This window comes from Salmo salar, chromosome ssa09, assembly GCF_905237065.1.
Source record: "Salmo salar chromosome ssa09, Ssal_v3.1, whole genome shotgun sequence".
Lineage (NCBI taxonomy): Eukaryota > Metazoa > Chordata > Actinopteri > Salmoniformes > Salmonidae > Salmo > Salmo salar.
The window spans coordinates 66,898,094-66,913,691 of record NC_059450.1 but is presented as its reverse complement, the minus strand read 5'-3'; the positions used below and the strand labels follow the sequence as shown (position 1 = coordinate 66,913,691).

The 15,598-nt window shown below is 47.7% G+C and overlaps 1 protein-coding gene across 2 annotated transcripts; it reads right to left on the bottom strand.

Annotated features, from left to right (window-relative positions):
* Positions 1 to 631: 631 nt before the first annotated feature.
* Positions 632 to 6,102, bottom strand: LOC106611672 (calcium-binding protein 2). Of its 2 annotated transcripts, XM_014212115.2 has the most exons (7): positions 5,737 to 6,102; positions 4,606 to 4,803; positions 2,605 to 2,635; positions 2,347 to 2,481; positions 1,786 to 1,895; positions 1,494 to 1,641; positions 632 to 1,178 (listed from the first exon to the last, which is right to left on the bottom strand). In XM_014212115.2, the coding sequence occupies exons 1-7, from the start codon at positions 5,779 to 5,781 to the stop codon at positions 1,153 to 1,155; spliced, it is 693 nt and encodes a 230-aa protein (XP_014067590.1). In that variant the 5' UTR covers positions 5,782 to 6,102; the 3' UTR covers positions 632 to 1,152. The 2 variants fall into 2 exon arrangements, with proteins under 2 accessions (XP_014067590.1, XP_014067591.1); XM_014212116.2 differs by lacking the exon at positions 4,606 to 4,803.
* Positions 6,103 to 15,598: the final 9,496 nt, after the last annotated feature.

Below are 15,598 nucleotides of genomic sequence, written 5' to 3'. Positions count from 1 at the left end.
TGTGGTTCTAAATTAATAGTTGTTTAGTAGTCCGAAAATGTGGGAAACATTAACTTGCTTGGTGTAGGTCATGTAACTGTTTGTTTCATGCAAAATGCTTTGTGAACTTCACCGGCCTTAGGTCTATATTATCTCGGCCTTAGGCCTATATTGTCTCGGCCTTAGGTCTATATTATCTCGGCCTTAGGCCTATATTGTCTCGGCCTTAGGCCTATATTGTCTCGGCCTTAGGCCTATATTGTCTCGGCCTTAGGTCTATATTATCTCGGCCTTAGGCCTATATTGTCTCGGCCTTAGGCCTATATTGTCTCGGCCTTAGGTCTGTATTATCTCGGCCTTAGGCCTATATTGTCTCGGCCTTAGGCCTATATTGTCTCGACCTTAGGCCTATATTGTCTCGGCCTTAGGCCTATATTGTCTCGGCCTTAGGCTTATATTGTCTCGGCCTTAGGCCTATATTGTCTCGGCCTTAGGCCTATATTATCTCGGCCTTAGGCCTATATTGTCTCGGCCTTAGGCCTATATTGTCTCGACCTTAGGCCTATATTGTCTCGGCCTTAGGCCTATATTGTCTCGGCATTAGGCCTATATTGTCTCGGCCTTAGGCTTATATTGTCTCGGCCTTAGGCCTATATTGTCTCGGCCTTAGGCCTATATTGTCTCGGCCTTAGGCCTATATTACCTCGGCCTATATATCATGGTGGGAAGGCATATAACTAACAGGTTATAGAGCAACCGACGCAATTATCACAACACATAGGCTGTACTATGGCTTGTTTTCCCTGGCTTGGCTTCCCTGGTGATTTTACCTACGCACCACTACCGAGTGGATAGTGCTAAAACAATTACATAATATCTGAATTCTGTCACCTTTATGCATGTTTGTCAAATCTTGAGTTATAAGATTTGTAGAACTACCTTAGGTGTTCACTCAATTTACTGTAAGTGCTGCTTAATAAAAGTAACGTTGTAAGTGCTGCTTAACAAAAATAACGTCATAAGTGCTGCTTAACAAACATAACTTTATAAGTGCTGCTTAACAAAAATAACGTTATAAAATCGATGCTCAGTCATTAGCATGGTGCACGAATGTTCACTACAAATGTAGTGGTCCCTTTTCCAGTTGTTACACAATGACTCCATCTGTTTATCTCAGCGTGACATCATTCGAACAAATTCTGTGAAAAGAAGGAGAAAGTGACAGAAAGAGAAAAAGGAAAAAGTATTATCCTATACACAAACCAACAAAAAAGCTGAAGCCACTGTTTCTGACAAACATAAATCAGTACTGAAACCCTAAACAGTTACCCTAATTCTAATCCTAACTCTAATTGTAACCCTAAACCTAGTCCCTAAATTTAAAATAGGTTTTGTCCTCACGGGGAAGTGGGAAATGTCCCCACGAGGGAGAATTTTCCTTGTTTTACTATCCATGTGGGGAAATATGGGTATTTTAGGTCCCCACAAGGATAGAAGAACCAACCCACACACACCCTCAAAGTTGACCCGTCCATCCCTGTTGAGGTCCACGTCTCGGAGGATCTCATCAATCTCTCTGTTTGTCAGCTGTTCTCCCATCAGTTTCTTCATGGCCTCCCTAAGCTCCATTACACTGATCTGACCATCACCGTTAGTATCAAACTGAGAGAGGGAAAGAGAGAGAGAGAGACAAAGACAAAGACAAAGAGAGAGAGAGGATATAGTGACAGTTACTCACGTTGAGAGAGAGACAGCAACCATTTCTGTCAGCTTTGAGCCCACACAATCTGAGAGAGAAAGACTGACCTCCTTGAATGCGTCTCTCAGTTCTTTCACTCCGATCATATCTGCTGTCTCTGCCAGCATCTTTGGGCCCATCAGCTCCACAAAGTCCTCAAAGTCTAGTTTGCCCCCACCTACAGACCAGAAAAAACATATATTTTTTTTTTTCTTATTTTATTTATTAAACCTTTATTTAACTAGGCAAGTCAGTTAAAAACAAATTCTTATTTACAATGACGGCCTACCCGGGCCAAACCTGGACGACGCTGGGCCAATTGTGCGCCGCCCTATGGGACTCCCAATCACAGCCGGATGTGATACAGCCTGGATTCGAACCAGGTACAGTAGTGACGCCTCTAGCACTGAGATGCAGTGTCTTAGACCGCTGCGCCACTCGGGATCCCTCGGGAATACGACTACTATTACTCACAGTTACAATATGGATACGGCTAATGTCTTTCTTTAGTGACTCCGTGCTTCCTGGGTCCATCATTCACTGTAATAACACCACTCTAGAGTTTCAGATATTCTATGATTCTGTGGCGTTTCCCCCCCGTCTCATGTTGATGATGACGTCAGACTCACAGATGGACTGGCCCAGCTCGATGAGCTCCATCTCTGTGGGCATGTAGCCCATGGTCCTCATGCACTCTCCCAGATCCTTGTAGCTGATGTAGCCATTCTTCTTCTTATCAAACTCCAGAAATGCCTCGCGGAGCTCTGTGCGCGCACACAGGCACAGACATACAAGCGCACACACACAGGGTAAGAATTGGATCATCTACACTGAAACACGTGTAATGGTCTGATTATGACTATGGCAGATAGAGGGGTGTCATCTACCTTCAATCTCCTCAGGTCGTAGGTCCCTGTCCTGTCGGAGGTAGCAGAGGGACACACATAAGCAGACTGGTAGTTGCATATGAACACACACACACACACATTTGTTTTACTATCCTTGTGGGGACCAAACAAAGTGTTCCCATTCAAAATCCTATTTTCCTTAACCTAACCCTAAACTTAACCCCAAAACCCTAACTCCTAACCCTAAACTTAACCCTAATTCTAATCTTTAATTTAACTCTAACCCTAAACTTAACCCCTCAGCCTAAAATAGCCTTTTTCCTTGTGAGGAGGTGAAATCCCACCACCTGTCTGAATTTTCCTGCTCCCCACAAGAATAGTAAAACCAAAAACATGTACACACACACACACACACACACACACACACACACACACACACACACTCACACATGTACATCACAAACACACAAGACTTATGACAACAGCACAATCCGTTTACACACGTACCCACGATCAGACAGACGTACGCCGCATGCTTTTACGTTGACACAAACACCGCAGTCAAACGCACAGATGAAAATCTAAAGATCCACAAACACAAATGTACAACCACTGATATTCAGAAATGCACAATGAACTTCAATCACAAAGACCATGGGAGCCAATTGGCCAAAGAAAGAAGGAGGATGAGAGGAAAGCAGGGATAGAAAGACAGAAGGTCTGCGGTTTGGTGTTCCTTTTTAAGGCAGGGCAGTACATGTGATTTGCAGCGGGCCAGTAGACACACACTATTAGAAAGAGTAAACCAGGATGCTCTGCAAAGTCAACCTAAATACTATGTCTATCTAGTACATTACGTCTAAAGGATGGAATATATTGGAATCTAAATATATACAGATTACATTGAAGGAGACATTTTTTGTATTATGGAACTGGTGAAATACTTTTACGTCAACGTGAATCACCATAGGGAGGGTTGCCCCTGGCAACAGCTGGAGATTAGGAGATTTGGGAGGTTTAGTATGAGTGAGACCCTTGTACACATAATGTGTATTGTCGCCGCAACCACACACACACTGTAGGTCATGCCTGTTCCGGTGTGGTAGGTCGTAATGTTGAGTGCTTTGATGGCAGAGAAATATAGGAAGAGAAAATCCCTGTAGATGAATTTTTCTTTATAGGCTTTACTACAGATGTTCTTCTTGGAATCTCCCTGTATATGATCTACTGAGTGTACAAAACATTAGGAACACCAGCTCTTTCCATGACAGAGACTGACCAGGTGAATTAATGTGAAAGCTATGATCCCTTATTGATGTCACTTGTTAAATCCACTTCAATTAGTGTAGATGAAGGGGAGGAGACAGGGTAAAGAATGATTTTTAAGCCTTGAGACAAGTGAGACATGGATTGTGTATGTGTGCCATTCAGAGGGTGAATGGGCATAACAAAAGATTTAAGTGCCTTTGAACAGGGTATGGTAGTATGTGCCAGGCTCGCCGGTTGAGTGTGTCAACAACTGCAATGCTGCTGGGTTTTTCACGCTCAACAGTTTACAATGTGTATCAAAAATGGTCCACCACTCAAAAGACATCCAGCCAACTTGACACAACTGTGGGAAGCATTGGAGTCAACATGGGCCAGCATCCCTGTGGAACGCTTTCGACACCTGGTAGAGTCCATGCCCCGACGAATTGAATCTGTTCTGAGGGCAAAAGGGAAGGAAGGTGTTCCTAATGTTTTGTACACTCGGTGTACACAGTGCGCCAACACATCAAGGTTTGGTTCGCCTCCTCTCAGACTATTTTACACTATATAATTTATATAGCAGGTTCGATTGGTTGTCCCATGATGACTATGAAAGTGAAATGACAACTTAATTGTGGAGAGAATATCACGTGGTGAAAATGAAGTGACATAACGATGATGACGTGTGTGTGTGTTAGTGGCGTTGTGTGCGTGAATGATTTAGTATGCATTTGTAAGTGTGTATGTGTGCGTGTGATGAGTGTGTCTGTGTTCACTAGTGCGTGTACGTACGATCTGGCTGCTTGCAAAGCCCTGTTTGAGGAAGATGCAGGCAGGGCCCACGATGCTGTGTAACACGGTGCAGTTCTGGACCAGTGCAGACAGGGGCGCCTTAAACTCCTTGTCCTCTCCCGATTCCTTCTCGCCCTCCGACCGTGGCCCCTCCTGGCCCCCTGTTCCACGCTTGTCCCCCCGGGGCTCGACGGCCCCCTTAGAACCAGAATCATGCAGAACTAGTGAACCCAACAGTCGTTGGTTTCACACTCTGTTTCATTCTCTGTCTGCTGGGGTCTGACAGCCAGCTGTCCACAGCACTAGTCCTCAGGGATATCAGATGTTGCAACAGCACACAGTACAGGAAAGGATTGGCAATCTCTTCTCTTTTAGGAAGTTTAACTCTGCCTGTCTACATGGTAAACCCTGTCAGCCAGTGGCTCATAAGCCTAATAAGTAGAACTCTCTGTCTGTTTACATGGCGGTATGTGTATTGGTTACAAGAAGCCATGCTTCCTCCCTCTCTCTCTCTCTCTCTCTCTCTCGCTCTGTTTTTCGAGGCTCAGTCTTGGCTCAGTGTTGGATTGGGGTGTTCATTCTGCTAAGTGTTCAGGCCACAGACACTCAGCTCACCTCAGGGACTTAGCACAATGTTACATAACACACTTACAGAGTACGTCTAGTCAATAATTACTCTACACGTAACGTGAGTATTAAGTTGATAAAACCAGATACCATTGATCTGGTTCCGGGGCCTGCCCTTTCAGGAAACACAAGTATAAAGAACTCCTCATTCTTGGAGACAATCAAAGAAAGGTCTCCATTGTACAATACCGCCGATGCAGAAACATTATGCAGATAGGTGAAGAGGAAGCATCATAGGTTGTCTCTGCTGGAGTTGTTCAGAAGAATTACGTTATATTGTTTCAGATCAATGTTGTGACAATCCTTTAGATCAATAGCAAAGTCATTTAGAAACACACAGGACCTGTTCTAAATTGAGAACAAATACAGAGCAACTACATTTAGTCAATATCTTCATGATACTCCATGCATTAACACATAGGCAAGGAAATAGCAAGCAAGCGAGCAAAATCTTCTCTCGTCCCATATCTTTGGAAAAGCAAAAGGAAATGGAACTGCTCTTACCTTTTTCATTTTGTTTTTCATGGATGGCTTGGTACAATTCCCCATCCCCTATCCTCGAAGTGAAGTAACACTCTATCGTCCCTCTCTCGTCCCTCCCTCTCGCTTCTATTTTTCTTCTTACTCTATTTTGTCTTTCTCTCTCGCTCCACCCCTGTCTGTGGAGTTTTAAAGGTCCCACCCAACGTTGGAGTTCTGAGGTGGAGTCCAGGACATCCTATCACCCATCGTTGTCTGAAGAGGGATGTTCATATCAGAGATGAAACTCCTGATGTGTTTTTTTTTACTAGGGTTGCCTGTAAACAAACATAAACCTAGCCCACTTCTATGCCTGTACAGAAAAGAGCTGCATGACATTTTGTCCATGTGTGCATTACTCTGTCTCTCTCTCTCTCCTACCCTCAATTTTACCCCGTCTTTTAATCCCTTATCTATCTCTCTCTCCCTCTCTCTCTCTCTCTCTCTCCCCCTCTGTCTTTCCCCCTATCTCTCCCCCTCTCTCTCTCCCTGGAGCAAGGCTTGTTATACCATTGAAATGACTACATATACGTAGGGTGATGAGAGGCAGACGGAGAGAGAGAGGGAGAGATAGAGAGAATTAGAGGAGGCAAACGCAAGGGATTTAATCCCTTTCCCTGCATTTCAGATTAAAGGGAGAGATGGAGGGGTAAGAAGAGAAACGGATAGAGTAAGGAGATTGAGGGGAAGAAGAAATTGAGTCCAGGGGTGGCGAGAGGGGTGATGCAAGATGAAAAGAGATGGTGAGAAGGTAAAGTGGAGGAGTGATGGAGAGACAAGGACGGACATTTCCCCAAGTGACAAGGAAAGAGAAAATGAAACTGGTCAAGGGATAAAAAGCAATGAGAAAGCCATAAGAGAACAAAACAGAGAGAAAGAAAGAGAAAATGAACAAGGAAGAAAAGAGCCAAGAGTGAAACAGATGTTCAAACAGCCTGGAAGCTGTGGTCTTGGGATACCATTGGATGTGTGTGTGCGTGTGTTAGAATTACACACACACCTTTAACTGCATGCGTGTGTGTGTGTGTTAACCGTATCCAAACTAAATACACGCATCACAGTAGACTGTTTCGATTGGTCTGTTTTAGTATTGATAAAGTCTTCAGAGGCTATCATTGGATGTCAAATGTAATATTCTCTCTGATTGGTGCACGATAACAACATTACAGAGGCTCTAATGCTCTTAAACATGGACACCAGCCATAATATCAGACACTCCAGGACAAGACCTCAGCTGGGTTACTGTGCCACAACACTGACTCACATGACTAAATACATACTATGACAAGTGATGGGAATGACATGCTGTATATATATATATATATACACACAGCATGTCATGCCCATCACTTGAGAGAGAGAGAGAGAGAGAGAGAGAGAGAGAGAGAGAGAGAGAGAGAGAGAGAGAGAGAGAGAGAGAGAGAGAGAGAGAGAGAGAGAGAGAGAGAGAGAGAGAGAGAGGTTAAGCTTAGGACTGGCAAAAAGTAAGCCAGATCTATGCCCATTGGTGCTTAGCGGGACCCAACCACTATCCAGAGAGTTCCATACCCTCAGAGGTCAGGGCAGAGGTCAACAGGTCCCCCGTGTGGCTCAGTTGGTAGAGCATGGTGTTTGCAAGCCAGGGTTGTGGGTTCGATTCCCATGGGGGACCAGTATGGGGAGAAAAAAAAAATGTATGAAATGTATGCATTCACTACTGTAAGTCGCTCTGGATAAGAGCGTCTGCTAAATGACTAAAATGTAACAGAGGGGTGAACTCTAGGATAGGCCTGGTCCTCCAGCTGGGACTTGGTATGACACACAGCTGTGAACTAAGTACTTTGGCAACTTACAGGCTATTTGGTAATGTGTGCATGTGTTTTACAACATTCCGTGAACACTCGAAGATGAGGATTATCCGATTGTTCAAATTCTGCCAAATATTCATTCAATATTTGGTTATACAGTACTGTATATTGGTAATGTTCCTTTCTACTCCCTTTGACCCCCCCCCTCTCTCTTTCTCTCTCTCTCTCTCTCTCCCACGGCCACACAAACCCGGAAGTATGGTGATAGTAGTAGATAAGAAGTCAGAGAGCTAAGATTGACTGAGTGACAGATGTCTGTTACGAGATCAACTGACCACTGTTCCTCTATACTTTTGGGGACAGATTTGGGCTTAGACCAAATGAACATTTTGGATAAATCCTCAGCATGTACGAGTGTCTAACTCTAACAAGTATAGGACTAGTATTTTTTTTGTTTTTGCTTTTTTCGCTGCCACACTAACTCTAATTACAATTGAATGTACCAATCAATCAATCAATTACATTAATCAATCAATCAAATGTATTTCTACATGAGCAGTGATAGGGTGCCTTGTCAGGGGCATATTGAGGTCAGTTCTACGCTGCAGTGTCAATTTATTACCACTAGAGGGCAGCTTCTGTCCAAAATATTGTACAGTACTTATCCCTTAAGTATTTGGCAGAATTTAAAGCCAAATTAAAGCTGGTAATCCCCTCATCTTTAAGTGTTCATGGAATATATCCTGCTAAGAATGCTATTTATATAACACACACACACACACACACACACACACACACACACACACACACACACACACACACACACACAAAACCACATCAAAGATTATACCAATATGGTGCTTCATTAAAACTCTTAGCCGGCCTAGTTAGTAAACAACATTTGGTCCCAGTTCAAGTGATGAGTCTCTCTGATTGGACAGAGGCCAGCGGTGGCAGAAGGACCAGTAACTGCATCTATCTCCTAGACATGATAGAGTTATTGCCTAAGAGGTTGGGTCTAGTACTGAGGGTTAATCAGGTCTAGACCCAGGGCCAAACCCCAGGATTACTGTTATTCATTATTCACTGTGTATTATTCCTCGTGTCACTATTTCTATTTTCATTCTATTTTTTGATCTTTCACTCTGCATTGTTGGGAAAGAACCTGTAAGTAACCATTTCACTGTTAGTCTACACCTGTTGTTTACAAAGCACGTGACAAATCAAATTGGATTTGGGGACTAGTCACTGATACAACCAATGCCCAAGACTGATTATCTTTCTAATTGTTATTTAAGTATTGATAATGTCAATTAATCATGTGACTGTTGGGGCTTCTGGTTCTGTGTGTTCTCAACATGATCTGATCTCTATCAGGTATCACACACACACACACACACACACACACACACACACACACACACACACACACACACACACACACACACACACACACATATTGTGACAGACTCAGGTAGACATGCGTCATGCAACATTACTCTAATCCTTGACTGGAAGTAAGACTCTGGTCACTATGGCGATATGCGTGTAGGAGCCGGTAATTATGTTGAGCTATTGTGTTCTGGTCAGGTCTTAGATACTGATACTATTATCCAGTAACTCAACCTGTCTATCAGAAACGGAGAAAGAGAAAGAGTGGAAAAGTGAGGAAGGAGAGGGAGTGAAAGACGGAGAGGGAGTGAAAGACTGAGAGGGAGGATGGAGAGGGAGTGAAAGATGGAGAGGGAGGATGGAGAGGGAGTGAAAGACAGAAGGGGGATGGAGAGGGAGTGAAAGACGGAGAGGGAGGATGGAGAGGGAGTGAAAGACGGAGAGGGAGGATGGAGAGGGAGTGAAAGACAGAAGAAGGATGGAGAGGGTGTGAAAGACAAAGAGGGAGGATGGAGAGGGAGTGAATGATGGAGAGGGAGGAAGGAGAGGGTGTGAAAGATGGAGAGGGTGGATGGAGAGGGAGTGAAAGACAGAAGAAGGATGGAGAGGGTGTGAAAGACAAAGAGGGAGGATGGAGAGGAAGTGAAAGATGGAGAGGGAGGATGGAGAGGGAGTGAAAGACGGAGAGGGAGTGAAAGACTGAGAGGGAGTGAAAGACTGAGAGGGAGTGAAAGACTGAAGGAGGATGGAGAGGGAGTGAAAGATGGAGAGGGAGTGAAAGATGGAGAGGGAGTGAAAGATGGAGAGGGAGGATGGAGAGGGAGTGAAAGATGGAGAGGGAGGATGGAGAGGGAGTGAAAGACGGAGAGGGAGGATGGAGAGGGTGTGAAAGATGGAGAAGGAGGAAGGGGAGGGAGTGAAAGATGGAGAGGGAGGATGGAGAGGGAGTGAAAGATGGAGAGGGAGGATGGAGAGGGAGTGATAGATATAGAGGGAGGATGAGAGGGAGTGAAAGACAGAGAGGGAGGATGGAGAGGGAGTGAAAGATGGAGAGGGAGGATGGAGAGGGAGTGAAAGATGGAGAGGGAGGATGGAGAGGGAGTGAAAGATGAAGAGGGAGGATGGAGAGGGAGGATGGAGAGGGAGTGAAAGATGGAGAGGGAGGATGGAGAGGGAGGATGGAGAGGGAGTGAAAGACTGAGAGGGAGTGAAAGACTGAGGAAGGATGGAGAGGGAGTGAAAGATGGAGTGGGAGGATGGAGAGGGAGTGAAAGACGGAGAGGGAGGATGGAGAGGGAGGATGGAGAGGGAGTGAAAGATGGAGAGGGAGGATGGAGAGGGAGTGAAAGACGGAGAGTGAGGATGGAGAGGGAGTGAAAGACGGAGAGGGAGGATAAAGAGGGAGTGAAAGATGGAGAGGGAGTGAAAGACAGAGAGGGAGAATGGGGAGGGAGTGAAAGACAAAGAGGGAGAATGGAGAGGGAGTGAAAGACAGAGAGGGAGGATGGAGAGGGAGTGAAAGACAAAGAGGGAGAATGGAGAGGGAGTGAAAGACAGAGTGGGAGGATGGAGAGGAAGTGAAAGATGGAGAGGGAGGATGGAGAGGGAGTGAAAGACAGAGAGGGAGGATGGAGACAGTGTGAAAGACACAGTAGGGAGGATGGAGAGGAAGTGAAAGATGAAGGGAGGATGGAGAGGGAGTGAAAGATGGAGAGGGAGGATGGAGAGGGAGTGAAAGGGAGTGAAAGACGGAGAGGGAGGATGAAAGGGTGTGAAAGACACAGAGTGAGGATGGAGAGGGAGTGAAATATGGAGAGGGAGGATGGAGAGGGAGTGAAAGATGGAGAGGGAGGATGGAGAGGGAGTGAAAGATGGAGAGGGAGGATGGAGAGGGAGTGAAAGACAGAGAGGGAGGATGGAGACGGTGTGAAAGACACAGAGAGAGGATGGAGAGGGAGTGAACGAAAGAAGGATGGGGAGGGAGTGAAAAACAGAAGAAGGATGGAGAGGGTGTGAAAGACAAAGAGGGAGGATGGAGAGGGAGTGAAAGATGGAGAGGGAGTGAAAGACAGAGAGTGAGGATGGAGAGGGAGTGAAAGACAGAGGGAGGATGGAGAGGGAGTGAAAGACAGAGGGAGGATGGAGAGTGTGTGAAAGACGAAGAGGGAGGATGGAGAGGGAGTGAAAGACCGAGAGGGAGGATGGAGAGGGAGTGAAAGAAGGAGTGGGAGGATGGAGAGGGAGTGAAAGATGGAGAGGGAGGCTGGAGAGGGAGTGAAAGATGGAGATGGAGGATGGAGAGGGAGTGAATGATGGAGAGGGAGGAAGGAGAGGGCGTGAAAGATGGAGATGGAGGATGGAGAGGGAGTGAATGATGGAGAGGGAGGATGGAGATTGAGTGAAAGATGGAGAGGGAGGATGGAGAGGGAGTGAATATGGAGAGGGAGGATGGAGAGGGAGTGAAAGATGGAGAGGGAGGATGGAGAGGGAGTGAAAGACTGAGAGGGAGTGAAAGACTGAGAGGGAGTGAAAGACAGAGGGAGGATGGAGAGGGAGTGAAAGATGGAGAGGGAGTGAAAGATGGAGAGGGAGTGAAAGATGGAGAGGGAGGATGGGGAGGGAGTGAAAGACGGAGAGGGAGGATTGAGAGGGAGTGAAAGACGGAGAGGGAGGATGGAGAGGGTGTGAAAGACGGAGAGGGAGGATGGAGAGGGAGTGAAAGATGGAGAAGGAGGATGGGGAGGGAGTGAAAAATGGAGAGGGAGGATGGAGAGGGAGTGAAAGATGGAGAGGGAGGATGGAGAGGGAGTGAAAGACGGAGAGGGAGGATGGAGAGGGAGTGAAAGACGGAGAGGGAGGATGGAGAGGGTGTGAAAGACGGAGAGGGAGGATGGAGAGGGAGTGAAAGATGGAGAAGGAGGATGGGGAGGGAATGAAAGATGGAGAGGAGGATGGAGAGGGAGTGAAAGATGGAGAGGAGGATGGAGAGGGAGTGATAGATATAGAGGGAGGATGAGAGGGAGTGAAAGACAGAGAGGGAGGATGGAGAGGGAGTGAAAGATGGAGAGGGAGGATGGAGAGGGAGTGAAAGACGGAGAGGGAGGATGGAGAGGGTGTGAAAGACGGAGAGGGATTGGAAAGGGAGTGAAAGATGGAGAGGGAGGATGGAGAGGGAGGATGGAGAGGGAGTGAAAGATGGAGAGGGAGTGAAAGACTGAGAGGGAGTGAAAGACTGAGGAAGGATGGAGAGGGAGTGAAAGATGGAGTGGGAGGATGGAGAGGGAGTGAAAGACGGAGAGTGAGGATGGAGAGGGAGTGAAAGACGGAGAGGGAGGATAAAGAGGGAGTGAAAGATCGAGAGGGAGTGAAAGACAGAGAGGGAGAATGTGGAGGGAGTGAAAGACGAAGAGGGAGAATGGAGAGGGAGTGAAAGACAGAGAGGGAGGATGGAGAGGGAGTGAAAGACGGAGTGGGAGGATGGAGAGGGAGTGAAAGATGGAGAGGGAGGATGGAGAGGGAGTGAAAGACAGAGAGGGAGGATGGAGACAGTGTGAAAGACACAGAGGGAGGATGGAGAGGAAGTGAAAGACGAAGGGAGGATGGAGAGGGAGTGAAAGATGGAGAGGGAGGATGGAGAGGGAGTGAAAGGGAGTGAAAGACGGAGAGGTAGGATGAGAGGGTGTGAAATACAGAGGGAGGATGGAGAGGGAGTGAAAGATGGAGAGGGAGTGAAAGATGGAGAGGGAGTGAAAGATGGAGAGGGAGGATGGAGAGGGAGTGAAAGACGGAGAGGGAGGATGGAGAGGGAGTGAAAGACGGAGAGGGAGGATGGAGAGGGTGTGAAAGACGGAGAGGGAGGATGGAGAGGGAGTGAAAGATGGAGAAGGAGGATGGGGAGGGAATGAAAGATGGAGAGGGAGGATGGAGAGGGAGTGAAAGATGGAGAGGGAGGATGGAGAGGGAGTGATAGATATAGAGGGAGGATGAGAGGGAGTGAAAGACAGAGAGGGAGGATGGAGAGGGAGTGAAAGACGGAGTGGGAGGATGGAGAGGGAGTGAAAGATGGAGAGGGAGGATGGAGAGGGAGTGAAAGACAGAGAGGGAGGATGGAGACAGTGTGAAAGACACAGAGGGAGGATGGAGAGGAAGTGAAAGATGAAGGGAGGATGGAGAGGGAGTGAAAGATGGAGAGGGAGGATGGAGAGGGAGTGAAAGGGAGTGAAAGACGGAGAGGGAGGATGAAAGGGTGTGAAAGACACAGAGTGAGGATGGAGAGGGAGTGAAATATGGAGAGGGAGGATGGAGAGGGAGTGAAAGATGGAGAGGGAGGATGGAGAGGGAGTGAAAGATGGAGAGGGAGGATGGAGAGGGAGTGAAAGACAGAGAGGGAGGATGGAGACGGAGTGAAAGACACAGAGAGAGGATGGAGAGGGAGTGAACGAAAGAAGGATGGGGAGGGAGTGAAAAACAGAAGAAGGATGGAGAGGGTGTGAAAGACAAAGAGGGAGGATGGAGAGGGAGTGAAAGATGGAGAGGGAGGATGGAGAGGGAGTGAAAGACAGAGGGAGGATGGAGAGTGTGTGAAAGACGAAGAGGGAGGATGGAGAGGGAGTGAAAGACCGAGAGGGAGGATGGAGAGGGAGTGAAAGAAGGAGTGGGAGGATGGAGAGGGAGTGAAAGATGGAGAGGGAGGCTGGAGAGGGAGTGAAAGATGGAGAGGGAGGATGGAGAGGGAGTGAATGATGGAGAGGGAGGAAGGAGAGGGCGTGAAAGATGGAGATGGAGGATGGAGAGGGAGTGAATGATGGAGAGGGAGGATGGAGAGGGAGTGAACGATGGAGAGGGAGGATGGAGAGGGAGTGAATGATGGAGAGGGAGGATGGAGAGGGAGTGAAAGATGGAGAGGGAGGATGGAGAGGGAGTGAAAGATGGAGAGGGAGTGAAAGACTGAGAGGGAGTGAAAGATGGAGAGGGAGTGAAAGATGGAGAGGGAGGATGGAGAGGGAGTGAAAGACGGAGAGGGAGGATTGAGAGGGAGTGAAAGACGGAGAGGGAGGATGGAGAGGGTGTGAAAGACGGAGAGGGAGGATGGAGAGGGATTGAAAGATGGAGAAGGAGGATGGGGAGGGAGTGAAAGATGTAGAGGGAGGATGGAGAGGGAGTGAAAGATGGAGAGGGAGGATGGAGAGGGAGTGAAAGACGGAGAGGGAGGATGGAGAGGGAGTGAAAGACGGAGAGGGAGGATGGAGAGGGTGTGAAAGACGGAGAGGGAGTGAAAGATGGAGAAGGAGGATGGGGAGGGAATGAAAGATGGAGAGGGAGGATGGAGAGGGAGTGAAAGATGGAGAGGGAGGATGGAGAGGGAGTGATAGATATAGAGGGAGGATGAGAGGGAGTGAAAGACAGAGGGAGGATGGAGAGGGAGTGAAAGATGGAGAGGGAGGATGGAGAGGGAGTGAAAGACGGAGAGGGAGGATGGAGAGGGTGTGAAAGACGGAGAGGGATTGGAAAGGGAGTGAAAGATGGAGAGGGAGGATGGAGAGGGAGTGAAAGATGGAGAGGGAGTGAAAGACTGAGAGGGAGTGAAAGACTGAGGAAGGATGGAGAGGGAGTGAAAGATGGAGAGGGAGGATGGAGCGGGAGTGAATGATGGAGAGGGAGGATGGAGAGGGAGTGAAAGATGGAGAGGGAGGATGGAGAGGAGTGAAAGATGGAGAGGGAGTGAAAGACTGAGAGGGAGTGAAAGATGGAGAGGGAGTGAAAGATGGAGAGGGAGGATGGAGAGGGAGTGAAAGACGGAGAGGGAGGATTGAGAGGGAGTGAAAGACGGAGAGGGAGGATGGAGAGGGTGTGAAAGACGGAGAGGGAGGATGGAGACGGATTGAAAGATGGAGAAGGAGGATGGGGAGGGAGTGAAAGATGTAGAGGGAGGATGGAGAGGGAGTGAAAGATGGAGAGGGAGGATGGAGAGGGAGTGAAAGACGGAGAGGGAGGATGGAGAGGGAGTGAAAGACGGAGAGGGAGGATGGAGAGGGTGTGAAAGACGGAGAGGGAGTGAAAGATGGAGAAGGAGGATGGGGAGGGAATGAAAGATGGAGAGGGAGGATGGAGAGGGAGTGAAATATGGAGAGGGAGGATGGAGAGGGAGTGATAGATATAGAGGGAGGATGAGAGGGAGTGAAAGACAGAGAGTGAGGATGGAGAGGGAGTGAAAGACGGAGAGGGAGGATAAAGAGGGAGTGAAAGATGGAGAGGGAGTGAAAGACAGAGAGGGAGAATGGGGAGGGAGTGAAAGACGAAGAGGGAGAATGGAGAGGGAGTGAAAGACAGAGAGGGAGGATGGAGAGGGAGTGAAAGACGGAGTGGGAGGATGGAGAGGGAGTGAAAGATGGAGAGGGAGGATGGAGAGGGAGTGAAAGACAGAGAGGGAGGATGGAGACAGTGTGAAAGACACAGAGGGAGGATGGAGAGGAAGTGAAAGACGAAGGGAGGATGGAGAGGGAGTGAAAGATGGAGAGGGAGGAAGGAGAGGGTGTGAAAGATGGAGAGGGTGGATGGAGAGGGAGTGAAAGACAGAAGAAGGATGGAGAGGGTGTAAAGACAAAGAGGGAGGATGGAGAGGAAGTGAAAGATGGAGAGGGAGGATGGAGAGGGAGTGAAAGACGGAG